This window comes from Grammomys surdaster, unplaced genomic scaffold, assembly GCF_004785775.1.
Source record: "Grammomys surdaster isolate TR1022 unplaced genomic scaffold, NIH_TR_1.0 126313, whole genome shotgun sequence".
Classification (NCBI taxonomy): domain Eukaryota; kingdom Metazoa; phylum Chordata; class Mammalia; order Rodentia; family Muridae; genus Grammomys; species Grammomys surdaster.
In genome coordinates this window covers 7,192,703-7,211,395 of record NW_021621113.1, presented here as the reverse complement: position 1 = coordinate 7,211,395, position 18,693 = coordinate 7,192,703, and the positions used below count along the sequence as shown (strand labels likewise).

Below are 18,693 nucleotides of genomic sequence, written 5' to 3'. Positions count from 1 at the left end.
AAAAGTCTGCCTCTAGCTAAATGTGGTGGCTCTGGCCTGGAATCTCAATCTTTCAGAGACTGAGGCAGGAGGATCATGGCTAGCTGGGGTCAGCCTGGGCTATAGAGTAAGACCTTGTCACAAAACAAATAAATAGGGCTGGTGAGATGGCCTAGGAGGTAAAAGCACAGATGTCCAAAGCTGATGACTTGAGTTGGGTCCACAAACTCAGGGTGGATTGAGAGTCTGGTGGCCACAGCTGCCCTCTGACTTCTACGCATGCCCTGTTGGGTATGCGTGCCCCTCACACCTGCCACAATAAAATAAATAAAAAATATGAAATTGTTTTTATAATAAATAGTCCAGTCTTTTTGGTTGAGCTTTCCCCTTTTCCAGGTTAAACCTTCCTTAACTACTCTGTTTTTTTTTTTGTTTTTTTTTTTTGTTGTTGTTGTTATTTATTATATGTAAGTACACTGTAGCTGTCTTCAGACACCCCACAAGAGGGCATCAGATCTCATTGCAGATGGTTGTGAGCCACCATGTGGTTGCTGGGATTTGAACTCATGACCTTTGGAAGAGCAGTCAGTGCCCTTAACCACTGAGCCATATCACCAGCCCAACTACTCTGTTTAAATATGTCCCTTGATGTAGAGGAAACTCCAGGATTATATAGGATTGATTTTATAAAGAATTTACTAATAGATTTGCTTAGAGGATGTTAAGTCGCACAAAGTAGAATTTAGCCAAAGGAGCCCTGCCCCGAAATCACCCCAAAGATAGGTAGTCTGTTAATCAAGCCTGTTAGAGATAAGCAAAATTTATGACATTAGATGCAAATGCTTGTTCACCAGGATGGACTAGCTTTCAGGTCCCTCCCTCACAGAACAGGACTCTTAACAGGCAGCTCATGGGGACAGTAAAGGGTCACAACCAATGCTAAGTCCTGGTCTGCTATAAAGCCATAAAGCCCCCAGTTCTCTTCTTGAGAAAAAGCATCCTTCTACCAGGTGGGTAAGATGACCTGGGGAACAACTATTCAAAAAGAACAGCGCTGGTGTACTCAAGAAATGATTCTGGAGCAGGACGGTGGTGGCGCACGCCTTTAATCCCAGCACTTGGGAGGCAGAGGCAGGCAGATTTCTGAGTTCGAGAGTTCGAGGCTAGCCTGGTCTACAGAATGAGTTCCAGGACAGCCAGGGCTACACAGAGAAACCTTGTCTCAAAACGAAACAAAAAACAAAAACAACAACAACAAAAAAGATTGATTTTTTTTTTATCCATTTTAACCTTCCAGAGGACTAGAGAGTAGTTCCCAGCCCTCACACTGAGTGAATTAAAATTCCAGAGGACCAGAGAGTAGTTCCCAGCCCTCACACTGAGTGAATTAAAAACAAAACTCCGGTAACTACAGCCCCAGGGGAACTGACGCCCCCTACTGGCCTCTATGAGCTTCTACATGTACACGCACATAATTGTTTTTGAAGGTAAAATATATAGGCTTGTTTAAGGATATACTCATTAGTGAGTATATGCCTAGACATGTCTAAAGCCCTGTTTTGGTCCCCATTACAAATAGCTTAAAAACAAAACAAAGAAACAATAAACTGCCCCAACTCCCTCCTTCTGTAGACTTCATCATAGGACAACCTAGCAGGAGGCCCTCATCAGGTACAAGACACTAGACTTCCCAGCCTCTACAACTGTCCTTGGCATGGCCCCTTGCCCCTAAGAGGCTCACTACCTAATAGGAAGAATGATTATCTCTGAACGGGCTGTTAGTTCCCTGGTATGTGTGGTAGAACAGGTACAGTCAGACATCCTGGACCCACCTTAAAGCTTTACTTGTAAAACCACAGACATGGAGTAGCATGTCTGTAATTCCAGCACTTGGGAGGTGAAGGCAGGACGATCAGGAGTTAAGGGGTCATCCTTGACTATATAGCAAGTTAGGGGCCAGCCTGGGCTACATGAGCCCCATCTCAAAAACAAAACAGAGTATTTATACCTAAGTCTAAGGGATGGAAAGGAAATGTCAGAGAGCAGCTCAGACTCTCGAACCCGAGGACTACGTGGGGAGCACGAGGAGGGGCCCCATACAGGTGCTCCAGCTGCCAGCACCAGCAGTGTCCAGGCTCCGGCCTGTGTGGACTGCCAGTCATGTGACAACATGGCTCCCTCCTCTGTCGGCTGATGCCAAGAGGTGCTCTGGGAAGAGCCTTCAGACAACAGCTGACTTCTCTCCAGGGTCTGGTTTCCTCAGCTGTGACATGAAACCATGTAAACTATAGGGTATAGGTAGGGGTGACATTTAAATGAGATAATACATTTGTGGGATTTTCTGATTTTTTAATACAAGGTCTCAATAAGTGTTACATCATAATATAAATAAGTAAATAATTGCTATTGATCAAAATTTTTTATTACAATGTACTTATTTTTGTTTTCTTTGTTTCCCTGTTATTATATTTATATATTTTTACTTTATTCTATTTATTGTGTGTGCATGCTTATTGGTAGATGTTGACCATGACAGGGCTTTGAAGGTTGGTGGAGTATTTGAGGGAGTGGCTTCTTTCTTTTCACCACCTGGGTCCCAAGGATCAAACCCAAATTGTCAGTCCTAGTGCAGGCGCCTTTACCCATTGAGCCAGCACACCACCCGCTATTGATATTTATATCAATATAAGGAAACAAAGAAGCATTGTCTGGTATAACTAATATCAGTGGTGGAAGAAGGAATTCCTGTAAGCTCTTTGTTCCTTGGGATTTGCCGCCATTTATGTGTGGATAGCCTCGGCTCAGGAAACATACTAATTCCCGTGCTTTGTGTTGATTGTCTCATTCGTGTTTTCTTGTTTTTTGTTTGTTTTTTGGTTTGTTTTTTGTTTTTGTTTTTGTTTTTGTTTTTGTTTTGAGACAGGGTTTCTCTGTGTAGCCCTGGCTGTCCTGGTACTCACTCTGTAGACCAGGATGGCCTCGAACTCAGAAATCCACCTGCCTCTGCCTCCCCTCATTCGTGTTTTCAACAGCCAAATTCAAGTCTTGTGTAGCCCAGGCTAGCCTTAAATATGAACAGCTGATCCTCTTGCCTCTACCTCAGAAGTGTGGAGATTACAGGTGTGGAATAAATACCACACTCCTTTTATGCAGTTCTGGGGGCGGAACCCAGAACTTTCTGTGTTGTAGGCAAGCCCTCCACAGACTGACCTACGTCCTAGCCTTTGCATACAGTTTCTCATGGGACAAAGTCTCAATATATAGCTGTAGTTTGCTTGGGGATTCTGCCTCAGCCTCTGAGTGTTGCCATTACAGGTGTGTGCCAGCATGCCAGGCTAACAAAAATTTATATTATATAGAAGGGTTGAAATCCCGAGTGCTCTCAGGCCTGACGGGACTGAAGCTGAAGGAGCCTTTTCCTGTCGCTGGGCAAAGTCTGGAGGGAGCCCTGTGAACCGGGAACAGGCTGGAGTTGTCTGCATGCCTTCTCACTTTGACAGCCCACAGTTCCAGGCGCGGGCTTGCTCCTGGCACCCATCAAGGCCCTGCTTTATTGGGCAGCTGGATCCCTGGAAGGACAGTGCAATGCTCCTAAGGGACTAGGAAGATGCCTGTCCCAGGCTCGACTTCATTCAGGAATTTCACACTTGCCTAGACCCTAGTCTGCAGGTGGAGGGTGTCTGGCAGAAGGGCCCAAGTGTCGCCCGCTGAGACTGGACAGGATCGCTCCCACCCAGGCCACCTGTTCCGCAGCCCCACCCTCCCACCTCTGCACCTCTCAGCTAGAATGCTAGCTCTCAGGCTGTGGGGCACCAAGAGTATTAATAGCTCGGCTCTGAGGTTGAACTGATAAGAAAGGCATCTCCTGGCCGCCCGGTCAGGCCATGTCTCCAAACAGGCTCTCCTCCCTCTCTTCTCTGTGGAGAGATTATAAGTCACCATGGCGACCTGGGTTTGAGTGCCTGCTGAAGAGACAAATAAACCTCCTGCCTTCACGTGTGCATTGCCATGGCTGTCCCTTCAGATACTTCTGGTATCTCCATTAAAAAAGGGGGGGGAGGGACTGAGACTCTTGAGAGATGCGTTCACTTGCCTGAGTCACACAAGTGGGAGAGCTGATCTTATGTCAGCATTTCCGAGTCCCTTTCCTGCTCCATCGATGCTTCGCCCAAGATTGAGACAGACCCTTTGGATGGTTTAAGCCAAAGAAACCGAGCCCTGGCCCAGAGGCCACCTAGCTGAGCAGTGGACTGGCCGGTCCAGTTCCTCGAACTTTAGGAAACCCAGAGACTAGGATGGGGCGGGGCCAGTGGACATGGACTTCCAAGAAGCATCCTTTCGGTGGACACATGCACTGTAGGACTGGCCCGTTGGTCTGGGCCTCCTGACAGCCATCCCCAGGAGGTAAGGATGGAGCCAGCCCCTGTCCAGACTTCTAGAATGGAGAGTCAGATGACAGGGGCAGCTGTCCCCACACAGAGACAGCACAGCTCTGCCTCGAGTAGGCCAAGGTGTCACTCAGGCTTAGGCACACCTCCCTTATGGGCCCTGGTCTCTGTTCCTTGCTGTCTACTTTGAGTTACCTCCCTGTCTGGAGCTAGTGTCCTCTAACATTCCCAGTCAAGTGGCATCAGTAGCACAGTCAGCCTTTGAGACCCTCTGCTCTTGATGACCCTCCAGCTCTGCCGCTTTACTTGTTTGTCTTATTTTATGTGGGAACAGACTCTCTTATAGCCTAGAACCGGAGCTGACTTGGAACTACTCAAGCAGCAAAGGATGGTCTTGAATTTTTTCTTTTTTTTTTTTTTTTTGCGGAGGTTTTTCGAGACAGGGTTTCTCTGTGTAGTCCTGGCTGTCCTGGAGCTCACTCTGTAGACCAGGCTGGCCTCGAACTCAGAAATCCGCCTGCCCCTGCCTCCCAAGTGCTGGGATTAAAGGTGTGTGCCACCATTGCCCGGCCTTGAATTTCTGATCCTCCTGCCTCCACCTCACAACTGCTGGGATCATGGGTATCACCACCCACTGCTCTAACTTGTCAATCCATTTTGTGTGACCCTGGGCAGGTCTTTCACCTCTATTTGCCTCAGTTCTTCCATCTGCAAAATGGGTAGAAATATATACTTCACAGGGTGAGACTATGCAGATTATCAATGTAACCTGAGCATGTATGTAAGTATAAAGTCTGGCTCAGAACAAGCAGTATTAAGTATCAACTATTCCTTTTTTTAAAAGTTTTTATTTATTTATTATATGTAAGTACACAATAGCTGTCTTCAGACATCTCATTACAGATGGTTGTGAGCCACCATGTGGTTGCTGGGATTTGAACTTAGGACCTCCAGAAGAGCAGTCAGTGCTCTTAACCACTGAGCCATCTCACCAGCCCAAGTATCAACTATTCCTAGTGAAGTTACACACACAACCATTATCATTGATCAAGGGTCAGGTGCTTCCAGCCTCTTGGCCTCATAGTCAAGGACTTGAAAATAAGGACAGATTTGTGAAAGGAGCTTGTCAACACTTGAGTCTTCCCTATTTCAACTGTAAGAAAAGTACCTAAGTCACTGGGTTTTTTGTTTATTTGGTTTTAGGTGTAAAATGGTCTGCTTCATGGGGCTCTTGTGAGCTAAAAGACATTACTCCAACCCAGAGAAGTGACAACTAGCAGGTCTGAATTCAGAATTCAGACCTGAATTCTGGGAGGTGGGGAGCAGCAACTGACAGCTGCACTCACAGAACCTACCACCAGGGGGCAGGTTTGTCCCATCCAAATTCCCACTTATCCAACCACGCATTTGATTTGAGCATGATTCTTTTTATTTCAGAAACTTTTAAATTAATACAAAAAAAAGTTCAGGGCTGGGGATACAGCTCAGCTGGTAGAGGGCTTGGGCTACATTCACGAGGCCCGAGGTTACATCCACAGCCCCATGAACCCCCTATGAACCCCGGTGTGGTATCCCATACCTATAACCCTGCTACTGTGGGAGAATGAGGACCTAAAACTCTAAGCCAGAATGGAGTTCAAAACAAATTCAAGCTCAGCCTGGACTAAATGAAACCCTTTGTTTAAAAACTAATTCCCCAAATCTTACCACAGACATCAATGGGGGAGGGGTGTCTTCTGAGACAGGGCTTCATGTAGCCCAGGCTGGTTCTACAGCCCCTTTCTTGCTGTTGAAGTCTCATCCCATGTCATCTCAAGATGACCTTGAATTATGTTCTTCCTCCTGCCTCAGCCTCCTTAGTCCAGGCTCCCCTTTTGTCTCAGTATAGGAACGCCCTGGAAGACCAGGGAGCTTGTCCACTAGGACAGTCCTTACTTTGGGTGGCTACTGTGGTCTTTGTCTACCCTCTATAGATCTGTCAAACAGACATCGGAACTAGGCTCAGACTCCTTTTCTTGACAGAAATATTTCCTAGAGATGCTGTGTCACCCCCTGGGTGTAAGTTTGGTCAGTCGGCTCAGGTTGTTTGCTTAAATTTTATGTTCACAACAACTTTCCACACTGCTGGTTTTTGTTTTGTTTTTTTTAAGATTCGTTCATTGTATTTATATGAGTACACTGTCACTCTCTTCAGATCCCATTACCATGTGGTTGCTGGGATTTGAACTCAGGACCTCTAGAAGAGCAGTCAGTGCTCTTAACCTCTGAGCCATCTCTCCAGCCCACCACTCCCTTTTTGTTTTTTCGAGACAGGGTTTCTCTGTATATAGCCCTGGCTGTCCTGGAACTCACTCTGCAGACCAGGCTGGCCTCGAACTCAGAAATCCGCCTGCCTCTGCCTCTGCCTCCCAAGTGCTGGGATTAAAGGCGTGCGCCACCACCGCCCGGCTCCAGCCCCCTTATTAATCACAGCTTTATTACTGTTCTCTGGTCCACCGTTTCTCCAGGCCTTGAAAGGCTCTACCTTTCTAATCTTATTATTTCTTGTCCACCTATTAGTTGGAATTCTATAGAAGGTAACTTTATAAAGTCTACTATTTGGTTATCTGAGATATAAAACACAAATGACCAGAAAACTGTTATGGTGATTTGAATACGATTGGCCCATGGGAAGTAGCACTATTGGGACGTGTGGCCTTGTTGGAAGAAGTGTGTTACTGTGTAGGGCTTTGAGGTACCCTAGTCCTCAAGCTCTGCCCGGTGCAGAAGTCTCCTCCTGCCTGCCTGTGAATCACCGTGGTGTGTCCTGCATGATGATAATGGACCTCCAAAACTGCAAACCAGCCCCAACTACATGTTCACCTTTCTAAGAGCTGCCTTGCTCATGGCATTTCCTCACAGCAATGACCCTAAGACAAATGTTTTTCTTCTCCTCCCCCTCTTCTCCTTTTTTTTTTTTTTTTCTTTTGAGACAAAGTCTCACTAGTAGCCCTGGTTATCCTGGAATTTACTATGTAGACTAGGCTGGCCTCAAACTCAAGAGATTCACCTGCTTCTGCCTCTTGAATGCCGGGATTAAATGTATACCATCATCTTTAGCAATGTCAATTTCTTTATGCTAGAGGTAACAGATATATTTTCCTTAGACATAATTATGAATATTATTATAGCCATGCTAATATCATATATACATTATAAATTAAAAGGATTTTATATACTGTTAAACTATCCTAAAATGTGTTGTGTGTGCATGTGAATACACTCACATGATGGACCTCAGGCGTCTAAACAGGCTGCCCCACTGAACTGGAATGTCACCAGCTCAGCCATGAACAATTTCATCCACATCTTCCCCTTCCTATGAGCACAGACAACACTTGCAGAAGCTTTCATTCTTCCAGTGTTTATCTTTTGTTTTGTGTTCACTCTGTAGCTCTGGCTGGCCTTGAACTCAGAGATCTACCTGCTGCTTCCCAAGTGCTTGGGTTAAAGGCATATGCCACCAAGCCAGCTCCACCGCTGCCCGGCCGCAAGGCAACTCTTACAAAGGTAAACATTGAACTGGGGTTGGCTTACAGGTTCAGAGGTTATCATAGCAGGAAGCATGGCAGCATCCAGGTAGATATGGTGATGGAGGAGCAGCTGAGAGTTCTGCATCCTGATTTGAAGGCACCCAGGAGAGACTGGCATCCTCAAGCAGATAGTTAGAAGGACGATCTCTTCTGAAATGGGTAGAGGCTGAGCATAGAAGACATCCAAAGCCTACTCCCATAGTGACACACTTCCTCCAACAAGGCCACACCTGCAATAGTATCACTCCCTAAGGAGCACAGAAAATTCAAACCACCACAGCCCCCAAAGGTGAGAACGAACTCCACTAAGTTGTACTGATTTCCATACATACATCAAACAAACACAGATCCATACTTTTTATGTTTAAGGTTGCTCAGGTGAGGTAGTACATTTAATCTCAGTACTCAAGAGGCAGAGGCAGGTGGATCTCTGTGAGTTCAAGGCTAGCTTGGTCTACAGAATAAGTTTCAGGCCAGCCAGGGCTATTTAGTGAGACCCTGCCTCAGAGGCAAAAGAACTATAGAATGCAGAGTAATTCTTCCCATATTGGATTGATAGGCTTTAAAAAGTTTAAAATATAAGCTACTAATTTTGCTAGTCACATAGAAGACGGCACACTATAAAACACTAGTCTCCTCATTAGCTTCAGCCGTCAAGCTGACAGCCCAGCTATTTGAGGAAGTATCAGGTAGGGGATTACCTCTATCAGACTGGCCTGTGAGCGTATCTGTGAGGGGGTTTATTGATTGCCCAATGTGGGCAGCGCTATTGCTAGGCAGGCCGGCCCAGGCTGTTTAGAAGGGTAGCTGAGCCATGACCCTGGAGCAAGCCAGTAAGTAGCCTTCCCCCACAGTTCCTTCCCCAGTTCCCTTCCTGACTTCCTTCAGTGATGGATGAATTCCCTGGAGGTTTAAGTCAAACAAACCTTTTCCTCCCCTGGGGTATTTTTGGTCAGTGATTTTTCTTTTTAATCACAGCAACAGGAAAGCAGCTAGAACAGGTACGTCCCTTGAAGTTCCTGTGACATTTGATGACCACAATGAACAAAAAGGCTACTCTCGTGAAGAGATCTCTTCCTATTCCATCCTTGTTTAACACCGGTAGCCGGCTGTCTATAGAGCCTTTCTATTTCCCCCTACTTTCCAGGGCAGGAAACAAGTCTTGACTGACATCAGTATTCCCAGCAAACTGGTGAACATCAACACCAGCATGGCCCTCAGGACAAACTCTGAACAGATTACTGGATTTTTATTAGGAGAGAGGCTGGAGGTTGTTACACCAGGGCGGGAGTGGGTATTCTAGAAAGATACCTTTTGGTCAAATGTGGCAGGCATTGGCTTTCTCTCCTATGAAAGCAGGATCAGTAGTAAAGTCTTTACTTTTGGAATATGGTTCAGGTTATATAAAAAGTTGCCCGGATCCCAGATATCCGTCCCATAAACAGAAGACTAAGGAAGATGATACTGGAGGCGCTGAGATGCTTATGTGCCTTACCGGGCAATGAGAGCAGGGTCAACCTTATTAACAAGCAGTATGTGCAGAATAATAAAGAAAAGAATGGGCGTTTCTGGCAGATGCTTACTGAATCTGTGTAACTAACGACGGGCCGGCCAGTTGGTCCTGGTCTCGGAGTGACTGCACCCTGATGGTAGATCTCAGGGCAACTCAGGGATATGATTGACAGATGTTGGGGGTATTTGAAAGGCTTCGGGCCCGTAGAACCCCGGGGGAATGGAGTTCTAGCCGTCAATCCTAGTCCTCGGCAACCAGTTTTGTGTCTGTGCACCCGCCTACGTGGGTTCCCAACTCGGGTTCAGGACAGCTAGGAGAGGTGCCGCAGCCAGGTAGGCCGCACCCTCTCTCTCACCTAGCAGAACGCCCCGATCTTCGCGGCTGGGAACAATGAGGTTCCGGCTTCTTTAAGGGAGATACCACCGCGCCGGTGGGGCAGGGGACCGCATCCTCCCAGATGATCGCACCCAGCCCCGCGTCGATGCCTGGGCCACTGTGCCGCCCGCAGACACGGCTCCGTGACTCGGATCGAAGGTGCAGCCAGCTTGCCAACACTGGCCGTGCCTCCCCACGGGCCTGCCGCCCAGCCCCGCCACCGGCGAGGAAGATGCGCCGAGCATCCGGCCCTAGCGAACCGCGCGCTCCGGCCCACCGCTCGGTAGGTCTGAAGACGGCGGGCAGAATGGCCCGCAATGGGGCACGTGCGCTGCCGGCTCGGGCCAGCGGCCGTAGCTTACCCGGAGTCCCGGGAGGCGCCCCCGCTGCGGCTGAGGGCGACCATCCCCTGCTGCCACCCCTGCGGGCCAGGGCAGCAGTGGTCGGCTCTGCAGCGCGCACACCGCTGACGACGCTCGACTGTGTGCAGCGTTAGGGCAGCGAAGAAGCGCAATGGCCGGAGCACACGGGGAGAGGCGCTCGCCCAGCAGGCGGCGCTCGGCTGCGCACGCGCGCTACGGAAAGCCGGAGGGGGCGGGGCCCGGCGTGAGGGGGTGTGTCCGCGCACCACGGGGGCGCGCGCCGGCTTCTGACTGGAGGCCGCGGCAGCCGAGGCGCGAGCTGCCCGATAATGGCGGCCTGCAGAGCTCATGAGAGGGAGAAGCGGCGGCGGCTGCCCTGAGGTAAACCTGGCCCTTCGTCGTGGCATGGATGCCCTGCAGTCAGAACCGACCTCCCTGCATGTGTCTCTGTCCCCAGCAGGCCTGTCACAGAGCTCTCAGCGGAGTCATCCTGGGAAAGGCCCGGTGCTGCCCCGGCCACCGGCCGGGACTGCGGCCTCCGTTCCCGCCAGGGCCACTCCCGGGGACCGGCCCCTAGTCCGCAGCCGCGAGGAGTTGAAGCGACCGCGAGGCCTGCTGAAGGGCCACGGGAGGGTCCCTCGGGGTTTCAAGGGACGGCCACCTGGAGTGATCCTGCTGCTTGGGCAGCGAGCGCGGCCTGAGCCTCCGCGTCTGAGCGCCTCTGGCCTGACTTGTCCCTTCCCGGGCACCGGCAGGTGCATGTCCACGCCGGCGGTGCCTAGCACCGGAGGGAGAATGGCAGGCAGGAGGGTCCAGGACCTGCCTTCCTGAGGCACCCGGGTTCTCAAAGGATGCTTCAGCAGGGCGTCTCGCCAGCCAGGACCCCACTGATTTGATAGACACCGTCCTTTCTTATTCAGGAAGGTGTCCTTCTCTCAGGGGGACTGCTGCAGAGTCACTTGGAAGCGCACAGTAACTGGGACTCGGCACAGAGCAGGACGGCGTGTCCGCCTGTGACAGGAAATCTGACATTAGGAAATCCAGTAAGAACTTGAAGAGTAGGTGACCAATTCAAGGAAGTAACCCTCAAGGCAAACATCAGAAGCAGTCATTTTCTTTTAAATCTGGCCTATGAACTTAAAGTAGTTGTTCTGGGAGTCTCAGGTTCCCCGGTCAGTTACTTTGTTTCCCTGGTTGTGCAATGTAAATACAATCTTACTCTTCCTGCCAGCGATGACAGTGGGCGTGTGAGCACACTGCAGACTCTCCACTCAAAAGCACATTTCTCTGTGGGGCCTGTGCTTCAGTTTGCCTTTAAATGATTTATCAGTTCAGAGCGCCAAAGAGCTTTGTCAGAGAATTCCCTTTGATGTATAAGATGCTCCCCCTTTGGCAAGAAAAGACTTATGTTTAAATAGCTATGTTAAATAACTATAAAAAGGTAGTTTTATTCTAATTGACTTACTTCATTTTGAGAGAATAGTTCCTCAAAAACTTTATCTGTGCTTATTTTGTAAGAGATAAATAAGCAAGCATACTGGTGCAGGTCTGTAACCTCAATTCTTGGAAGGTAGAAGCAGGAGATGAGGGTCATCCTTTGCTATGTAATAAGTTTAAGGCTAGCCTGAGCTACCTGACACACTGTTGCAAACAAAACATAAGTGATCTTGTCCACTTTTAGTCTATAAACAGAAGTCAAGTGTCTGTATTTTTAAGTGTGAGGGATTTTTCTGTTTCACTGTTTTTGTTTGTTTGTTTGTTTTCTTCTCAAGACAGGGTCTCTGTGTAGCCCTGGCTGTCCTGGAACTCCCTCTGTAGACCAGGCTGGCCTTGAACTCAGAGATCCTATGCCTTTGCCTCCCACATGCTGAAATTAAAGGTGTGACCCACTACTTCTTGACAAAACTTCAAATTTCGGTTTACTTTTAACAATGACATTTTCAAGCAGTTAAGGATTAGATGAACTTAATACATAGCAGCCAGGTTTGACTACTTCACACACTTGTAATGCCACCATTCCAGCTCCAGAGACCAAGGTCGCCAGGGCTGTTAAGATGGCTCAATGGGTAAAGTTATTTTCTGCCAAGCCTTACAACATGAGTTCAATTTCTGGAACCACATGGTAGAAGGAAAGAACTGACTTCCCACATATTGACCTCTGACTTACACAAAGCTATAGTCATACACACAAAATATATAATAAAGTCTTAAAGAAGTGAAAGCCATTTTGAGATACATAATCACAAGAGCCTGTCTTTTTTTAAAAAAGGACTGGAGGCAAGGTATGGTGACACAAATCTTTAATCCCAGTACTAGGGAAGCAGAGGCAGGCTTATCTCTGAGTTGGAAGCCAGCCAGGGTTTCATAGTGAGGTCTTGTTCAAAAAAGGAGTGGGTGGGCAGAGCCTGTAAAGAGAGAAAGTTCAGTGGGTAAAACATTTGCTGAATAAGTCTGGGGACCTGAGTTTGGATCCCTAGGACCCATGTGAAGCCGGATGTGCCTTCCTATGGTGAGATGAGCTGCAGAGACAGGAGCATCTCCAGGGCTCACAGGCAGCTACCCTGGCATATTCTGTAGGGGTGACAGGAGAGCCAAGATTCTCTCCCAATAGGTGCACCTGGCATGGGCAAGCCTGCACTCACACACACACGTCAGGGATGATGGTACTGTAACTATGCCTTCTAAGGCCAGCATAATCTATATATCAAGCTCCAAGCCAAGGAAACTTAGCAAGACCCTGTCTCAAAGACAATAAAACTTTAAAAATTGTTATAAAGTACTTGAATAGTTCATGATACATGGTAAATGCTAATATCTTTTTTTGTTATTAGTGATAGATTGCTTCAAAGCATAGCTAGATACCCTTCAAGTACTACAGACAGCAAAACAGATGGGTAAATCATGCATAAGAATATAAGCCAGTAGGTCCACCTAATTTCAACAGAGCACTTTGTTGATTTTTCCAGAAACCTCGACCTTGAAGATGGTGAGTAGCCAGCCAAAGTACGATCTAATACGGGAGGTAGGCCGAGGCAGTTACGGTGTGGTGTATGAAGCGGTCATCAGAAAGACCTCTGCGAGAGTAGCTGTGAAGAAAATCCGATGCCACGCACCTGAGAATGTTGAACTGGCCCTTCGAGAGTTCTGGGCACTAAGCAGTATCAAGAGCCAGCACCCGAATGTGATTCACTTGGAAGAGTGCATCCTACAGAAAGATGGGATGGTGCAGAAGATGTCCCACGGCTCGAATTCTTCCCTTTATTTACAGGTATGTGACACTGCCTAGGAAATGGCCTTAACATTGGTCAGCAAGGGGAACCCAAAGTCTCAGGTGAACTTCTCCCTGAGACGAAGGTGTTCTGTGGCTAGGTGTACAGAGAGGTCTGTAGAGGAAGGAAGTGTCTGCTCTAAATTTGTGCTGCACATACCTCAAAATAACACAAGCCGCTGCTGTGCCTGGTACTTAACCAGTCTGCATAGCAACAGAATGAGATGGGAACTAGAGGAGGTTTGAGACTAGCATCTAAAGTCAGTTCCTGGGAACCAATTATTTTGAAAATGAATGCAAAAAAACAAGGAAAAAATAGCAATCAGTAATAGCCACACCCATGGTAACTGGACTGCCCCAATCACAGGGCTAAACACAGTAAGCCTTAGATGAGTAAACTGCTGCATGCTGATGGTCCTAGGACGCAGAAGGTGGAGGCAGGGGCTTGCGAGTTCAAGACCAGACTCACCTGTATATTGACTTTAAAACATTCCTAGACTGAATCCTGAGCTCCAGGACAGAAGGAGGTCTTCTGACCGCCACACTTGCACTGTGGCATGAATGCATGTAAGTGTTCACACACACACACACACACACACACACACACACACACACACAAAATAAGTGAATATAATTTAACAATTAAAACAAACTATAGTAACAACAAAAACCCTGTTTAGGTTGGTGAGCAGGCTCAAAGGGTAAAGGAGTTGTTGACAAGCCCAATGACCAAGTTCAGTTCTCAGGTCCCTCATGGTAGAAAGAGGACTGGACTCCTGAGAAGTTTCTCATACCTCCATGAGTTCCCCACACACAAAACAAAACAAATAAATAATTTTTAAAAATTTAAAAACTGTAGTGTTTACTTTTCTAAAAGTACTTAAGTTGCCATGATAAAAATATTGGGAACATTTCTGTCTTCTTTCCTCTTTTTGCCAGTGTTAGAGATTGAGCCTTGGGTTTGGGGCATACTACATAAACTACGTTCCCTCCTAAACCTGTCACCTTTGCATTAAGGTTTACAGAGTAAGATACACAATCCCTTCGGATGGAAAAGTAAAGATACTAACACATTTGACGTTACGCTAAGTCCAGACCTAGTAGCAAATTAATAAGGATTGTGTTTTATTTAGTCCTTTAGGGTTTTAAGATGTGAAGTACCAGACTAAAGTGATTTTTGTACTTAAGTTGCCTTTTTAGTGAATCAATTTTCCTTTTAAAGCCTTGCAGACGTGTGTTTGATTTATGGCCCTTTCTGCTGTCTGAATGACTTAAATAATCCAGATTTCTGCTGGGCAGTGGTGGCGCAAGCCTTTAATCCCAGCACTTGGGAGGCAGAGGCAGGCAGATTTCTGAGTTCGAGGCCAGCCTGGTCTACAGAGTGAGTTCCAGAACAGCCAGGGCTACACAGAGAAACCCTGTCTCCAAAAACCAAAGAAACAAAACAAAAACCAAAACAAACAAAAAACAAAAAGAAACACACACAGATGAAATAAAATATTCTTGAGGTTTTCAGTTAAAGCTGGAGACTGGAGTTTGACTCACAGTCCAGAGCAGGGCAGAGCAGAGCAGAGTAGGGCAGAGCAGGGCAGGGCAGAGCAGGGCAGAGCCAGGCTTCCTAACCCTTCCACTCAAGCCCTCACACCAGAAAAACATGTGCCTAACCCTGGATGTGTTAAACATCTACAGAGCAGACATACTGATAATGAATCATAAATAATTTCATTTTAAAGCAATCCTTCGGTATAAATAAAAGTTTACCTTTTCTTAAAGTAGAAAGCAAACTATACACTAATGAAGTGAATGTACCTGTTTATTTCTACATAGAGGGAAATCTTGGGCTGACAAGATGGCGCTGTGGGCAGAGGTACTCTCATGCAGACCTGACAACCTGCCTTCCATCCTCAGGTCCCACAAGGTGGCAGGAGAGAACCTGCTTCTCAGAGTTATCCTCTGACACATGTGCAATGATCCCTGTGTGCACACACAAGAGAATTCGGATTGGATATTTATTACTTTAGGACATAGAACATCTTTAGCAGTTTCCACAGTAGATGATTTGTGTTTTGTAAAAACAGTGGTGAGAACAGTGCTTCGTATATTAGTGGTAGACATGCTTAAGGGAGATTCAGAAACTGTGGAAATTCTGTCCTAACAGCTTCCAGCGAGCCTCTTGCCTCTGCTTCTGTAGCACTGGGATCACAGGTGTGTGCCATCACACCTGCCTTCAAATAGCAATTTTTAGCCTCTGTCTTTCTCTCTCCCTGAGACAGTCTCATTATGTAACTCAGGCTGGCCTTAAATTAGAGATCACTTGAGCTAGGTGTTGTGACACACACATGTAATTCCAGCACTGAAGATGAAGCAGGAGGGTCAGAGTTCAAGGCCAGCCATGAACTATACAATGAGTTTGAGGCCTTTGTGGACTACTTGAGACCCTATCTCAAAAAAAAAACAAAAAGAAGAAGAAAGAAAAAAATGGTACCCAAATTAAGCGTTATACCATAGCACAATCCACTGATAAACTACTTTTTTTTTATTTGCTTAGTGATGAATGACAGTAGGAAATATGAGAAGTCTGTTTTCCCCAGTTAAACCATTATGTTGCTATAAGAGCAGAGCACTTGGTATATGTACTAAAAATACAGTTTGGGTTTGAGTTAACTTTTGGCAGCTAAACATTCACTAACCCTTGACTTATTGCCAATTTTTTTGTGACCTCTACATTCAGTTTAAGAAAAGGTTGCCTGCCATGTATGTACAAGACCCTGGGTTTAGTTCCCAACGCTTCAGAAACAAAAGAAAGCTGCAGATTGACCTAACTTTCTTCCTTCTTTCTTTTTAGTATATTTTTAAAAGATTTATAGCTAGTAGTGGTGCAGGCCTTAAATCCCAGCACTTGGGAGGCAGAGGAAGGTGGATCTCTGAGTTCAAGGCCAGCCTGGTCTTCAGAGCAAGCTCCAGGACAGCCAGAGCTACCCTGTCTAAAGCCCTGTCTCAAAAAAACAATAAAAAAACAAGAACAAATAAAAAAACTTACTAATTTTTTGTTATGTTGGCTGGGGGGGGTAATGTGGGTATATGTGTGTCAGTGCAGGCGCCCTTAGAAGCCAGGACACTGGAGCTATAGTTGCAGGCAGTTGTGAGCCACTAATGTGGTTACTGAGGACCTGAACTGCAGTCCTCTGTGAGAGCTGTATCCCCATCCCCTTAAACCTTTCTGTATCTTATAACTCCTCCCCTTCTCATCCCTCACAGCTTGTAGAGACTTCACTAAAAGGAGAGATTGCCTTTGACCCCAGAAGCGCCTATTACTTGTGGTTTGTGATGGATTTTTGTGACGGAGGAGATATGAATGAGTATCTGTTGTCTAGGAAACCCAATCGAAAGACTAACACCAGCTTCATGCTTCAGCTCAGCAGTGCTCTGGCCTTCTTGCACAAAAACCAGATAATCCACCGAGACCTGAAGCCTGATAACATCCTGATTTCTCAGAGCAGGTTGGATACCAGTGACTTGGAACCCACATTGAAAGTGGCCGATTTTGGCCTGAGTAAAGTTTGCTCAGCATCTGGGCAGAACCCGGAAGAACCTGTCAGTGTAAACAAGTGTTTCCTTTCCACAGCATGTGGAACGGATTTCTACATGGCTCCCGAAGTATGGGAAGGACACTACACAGCAAAAGCTGACATTTTTGCTCTGGGAATTATCATCTGGGCAATGCTGGAGAGGATCACCTTCATTGACACAGAGACAAAGAAGGAGCTCTTGGGGAGTTATGTAAAGCAGGGGACCGAAATTGTGCCTGTTGGGGAGGCACTTCTGGAAAACCCCAAAATGGAACTTCTCATCCCTGTGAAGAAAAAGTCGATGAATGGCCGAATGAAACAACTGATAAAGGAAATGCTGGCCGCAAACCCTCAGGATCGCCCGGATGCTTTTGAACTAGAACTCAGATTAGTCCAAATTGCATTTAAAGACAGCAGCTGGGAAACGTGACCTCCTGCTTGCAAGCATCTTAGATGGTGCTGCTTCAGATTCAGTGGAAATACATTACATGGCTGAAAAGAAGACGGAAGTTAGACTCCACTTTCTAAGAGTTTAGGTTTTATTGTGGGGTAGTTTTTTCCTCTTGTTTTTCCTGATTCATGCAGGCCATTTTATTGTATGTTTTGAATGTGTATTACCAATGTGGCTATAAAAAATTTTTTTTAATGATCATTGGTAAAAGGTTGGCAGAAAAAATTCTCTTATGAGCCAAGCAGAGAAGAAAGTCCCATTTTCTAGAAATATCTTTAAGTATTTTGGACATTCCTTGTCAGTATTAGGCATTTCCGTGGAAAAGAGGATTGCGTGCTGGTAACGCAACCTTTGAAGCTTTGTAAAGGAAACATGTATGTATATATTTATGTGTATGTAAGTATGCATTCCACATGAAGAAAAGGCCACTTCTGTTTAAATTATTTGATACAGGTTTGGGTTTTTGAGATTTGCTGATGAAATTGGTGATGGAAACCACACAAACCACCCCTCGTCTTCATCCCTGCCCCTCCTGCTACTGGAAACATGCTAAGGGTGTATTTTTGTTGTTGTTGTTGTTTTGTTTTGTTTTTTCCCAGTATACATCTCTTTTTAAAGGCATCATTTTGGAGGGTCTAAATGGCTGATTCAACATAAGTGAAGCTAAGCAGTTGTCAGCCGCTGGAGCGTGTCTGAGTCTCCAGAGCCCTGTGGCTCCCGTGCATTAGTCATTGAGTCTCACGATAGAAGGTCGGCAAGGGTGCCTATGGCTCACTCATACCTTCAGGTAACTGAGCATTTGTTTAATTAAACCACTGCACTGGGACGCTCGGGTGCTCGAGCATCTACTGTAACCTGAGGATGATATTCTGTGCTGAAAACATTGCATTGCACAACTGTAATACTTGATTATTAATTTTGAATTTTAAGACTTTTTCTAAATCTCAGCATAAAGTCGAAGAAGCCAAACAAGCTCACCCGGGTCGCTGGCCCTGGGGTGGCTTCCTGTTGGATCACTGGAGTCGCTGTCACCGTGACGCTGACACTGTGTTCTCTTGTCTCATGTGATACAGTAATGGAACTGGTAATCACTGTCACAAATACTGGTTGCTCTCTTCCAAAGTGAGAGACGGTGCATACAGAGTTTGGCAAATTGAAATTGATAAGATTCTATGCCATCAACTGCTTTTCCAGTAGAAAAGTTGTGGGTTTCACA

The 18,693-nt window shown here is 46.5% G+C and overlaps 1 protein-coding gene across 2 annotated transcripts; it reads left to right on the top strand.

The window, feature by feature from the left end:
- The first annotated feature begins 10,488 nt into the window (after positions 1-10,488).
- On the top strand, positions 10,489-17,920 carry Pdik1l (PDLIM1 interacting kinase 1 like). Of its 2 annotated transcripts, none has more exons than XM_028759878.1 (3): positions 10,489-10,570; positions 13,156-13,457; positions 16,872-17,920. In XM_028759878.1, exons 2-3 carry the CDS (start codon positions 13,173-13,175, stop codon positions 17,454-17,456), a joined length of 870 nt encoding a protein of 289 aa, XP_028615711.1. In that variant the 5' UTR covers positions 10,489-10,570; positions 13,156-13,172; the 3' UTR covers positions 17,457-17,920. The 2 variants fall into 2 exon arrangements, with proteins under 2 accessions (XP_028615711.1, XP_028615710.1); XM_028759877.1 differs by having other exon boundaries at positions 16,716-17,920.
- The last annotated feature ends 773 nt before the right edge of the window (positions 17,921-18,693 follow it).

Excerpts from the sequence above, each read along its gene's own strand:
- Pdik1l (XM_028759877.1), top strand. The coding sequence starts at position 13,173 with ATGGTGAGTAGCCAGCCAAAGTACGATCTAATACGGGAGGTAGGCCGA. Across the intron at positions 13,458-16,715 it reads ATTCTTCCCTTTATTTACAG|CTTGTAGAGACTTCACTAAA; the intron begins GTATGTGACACT and ends CATCCCTCACAG.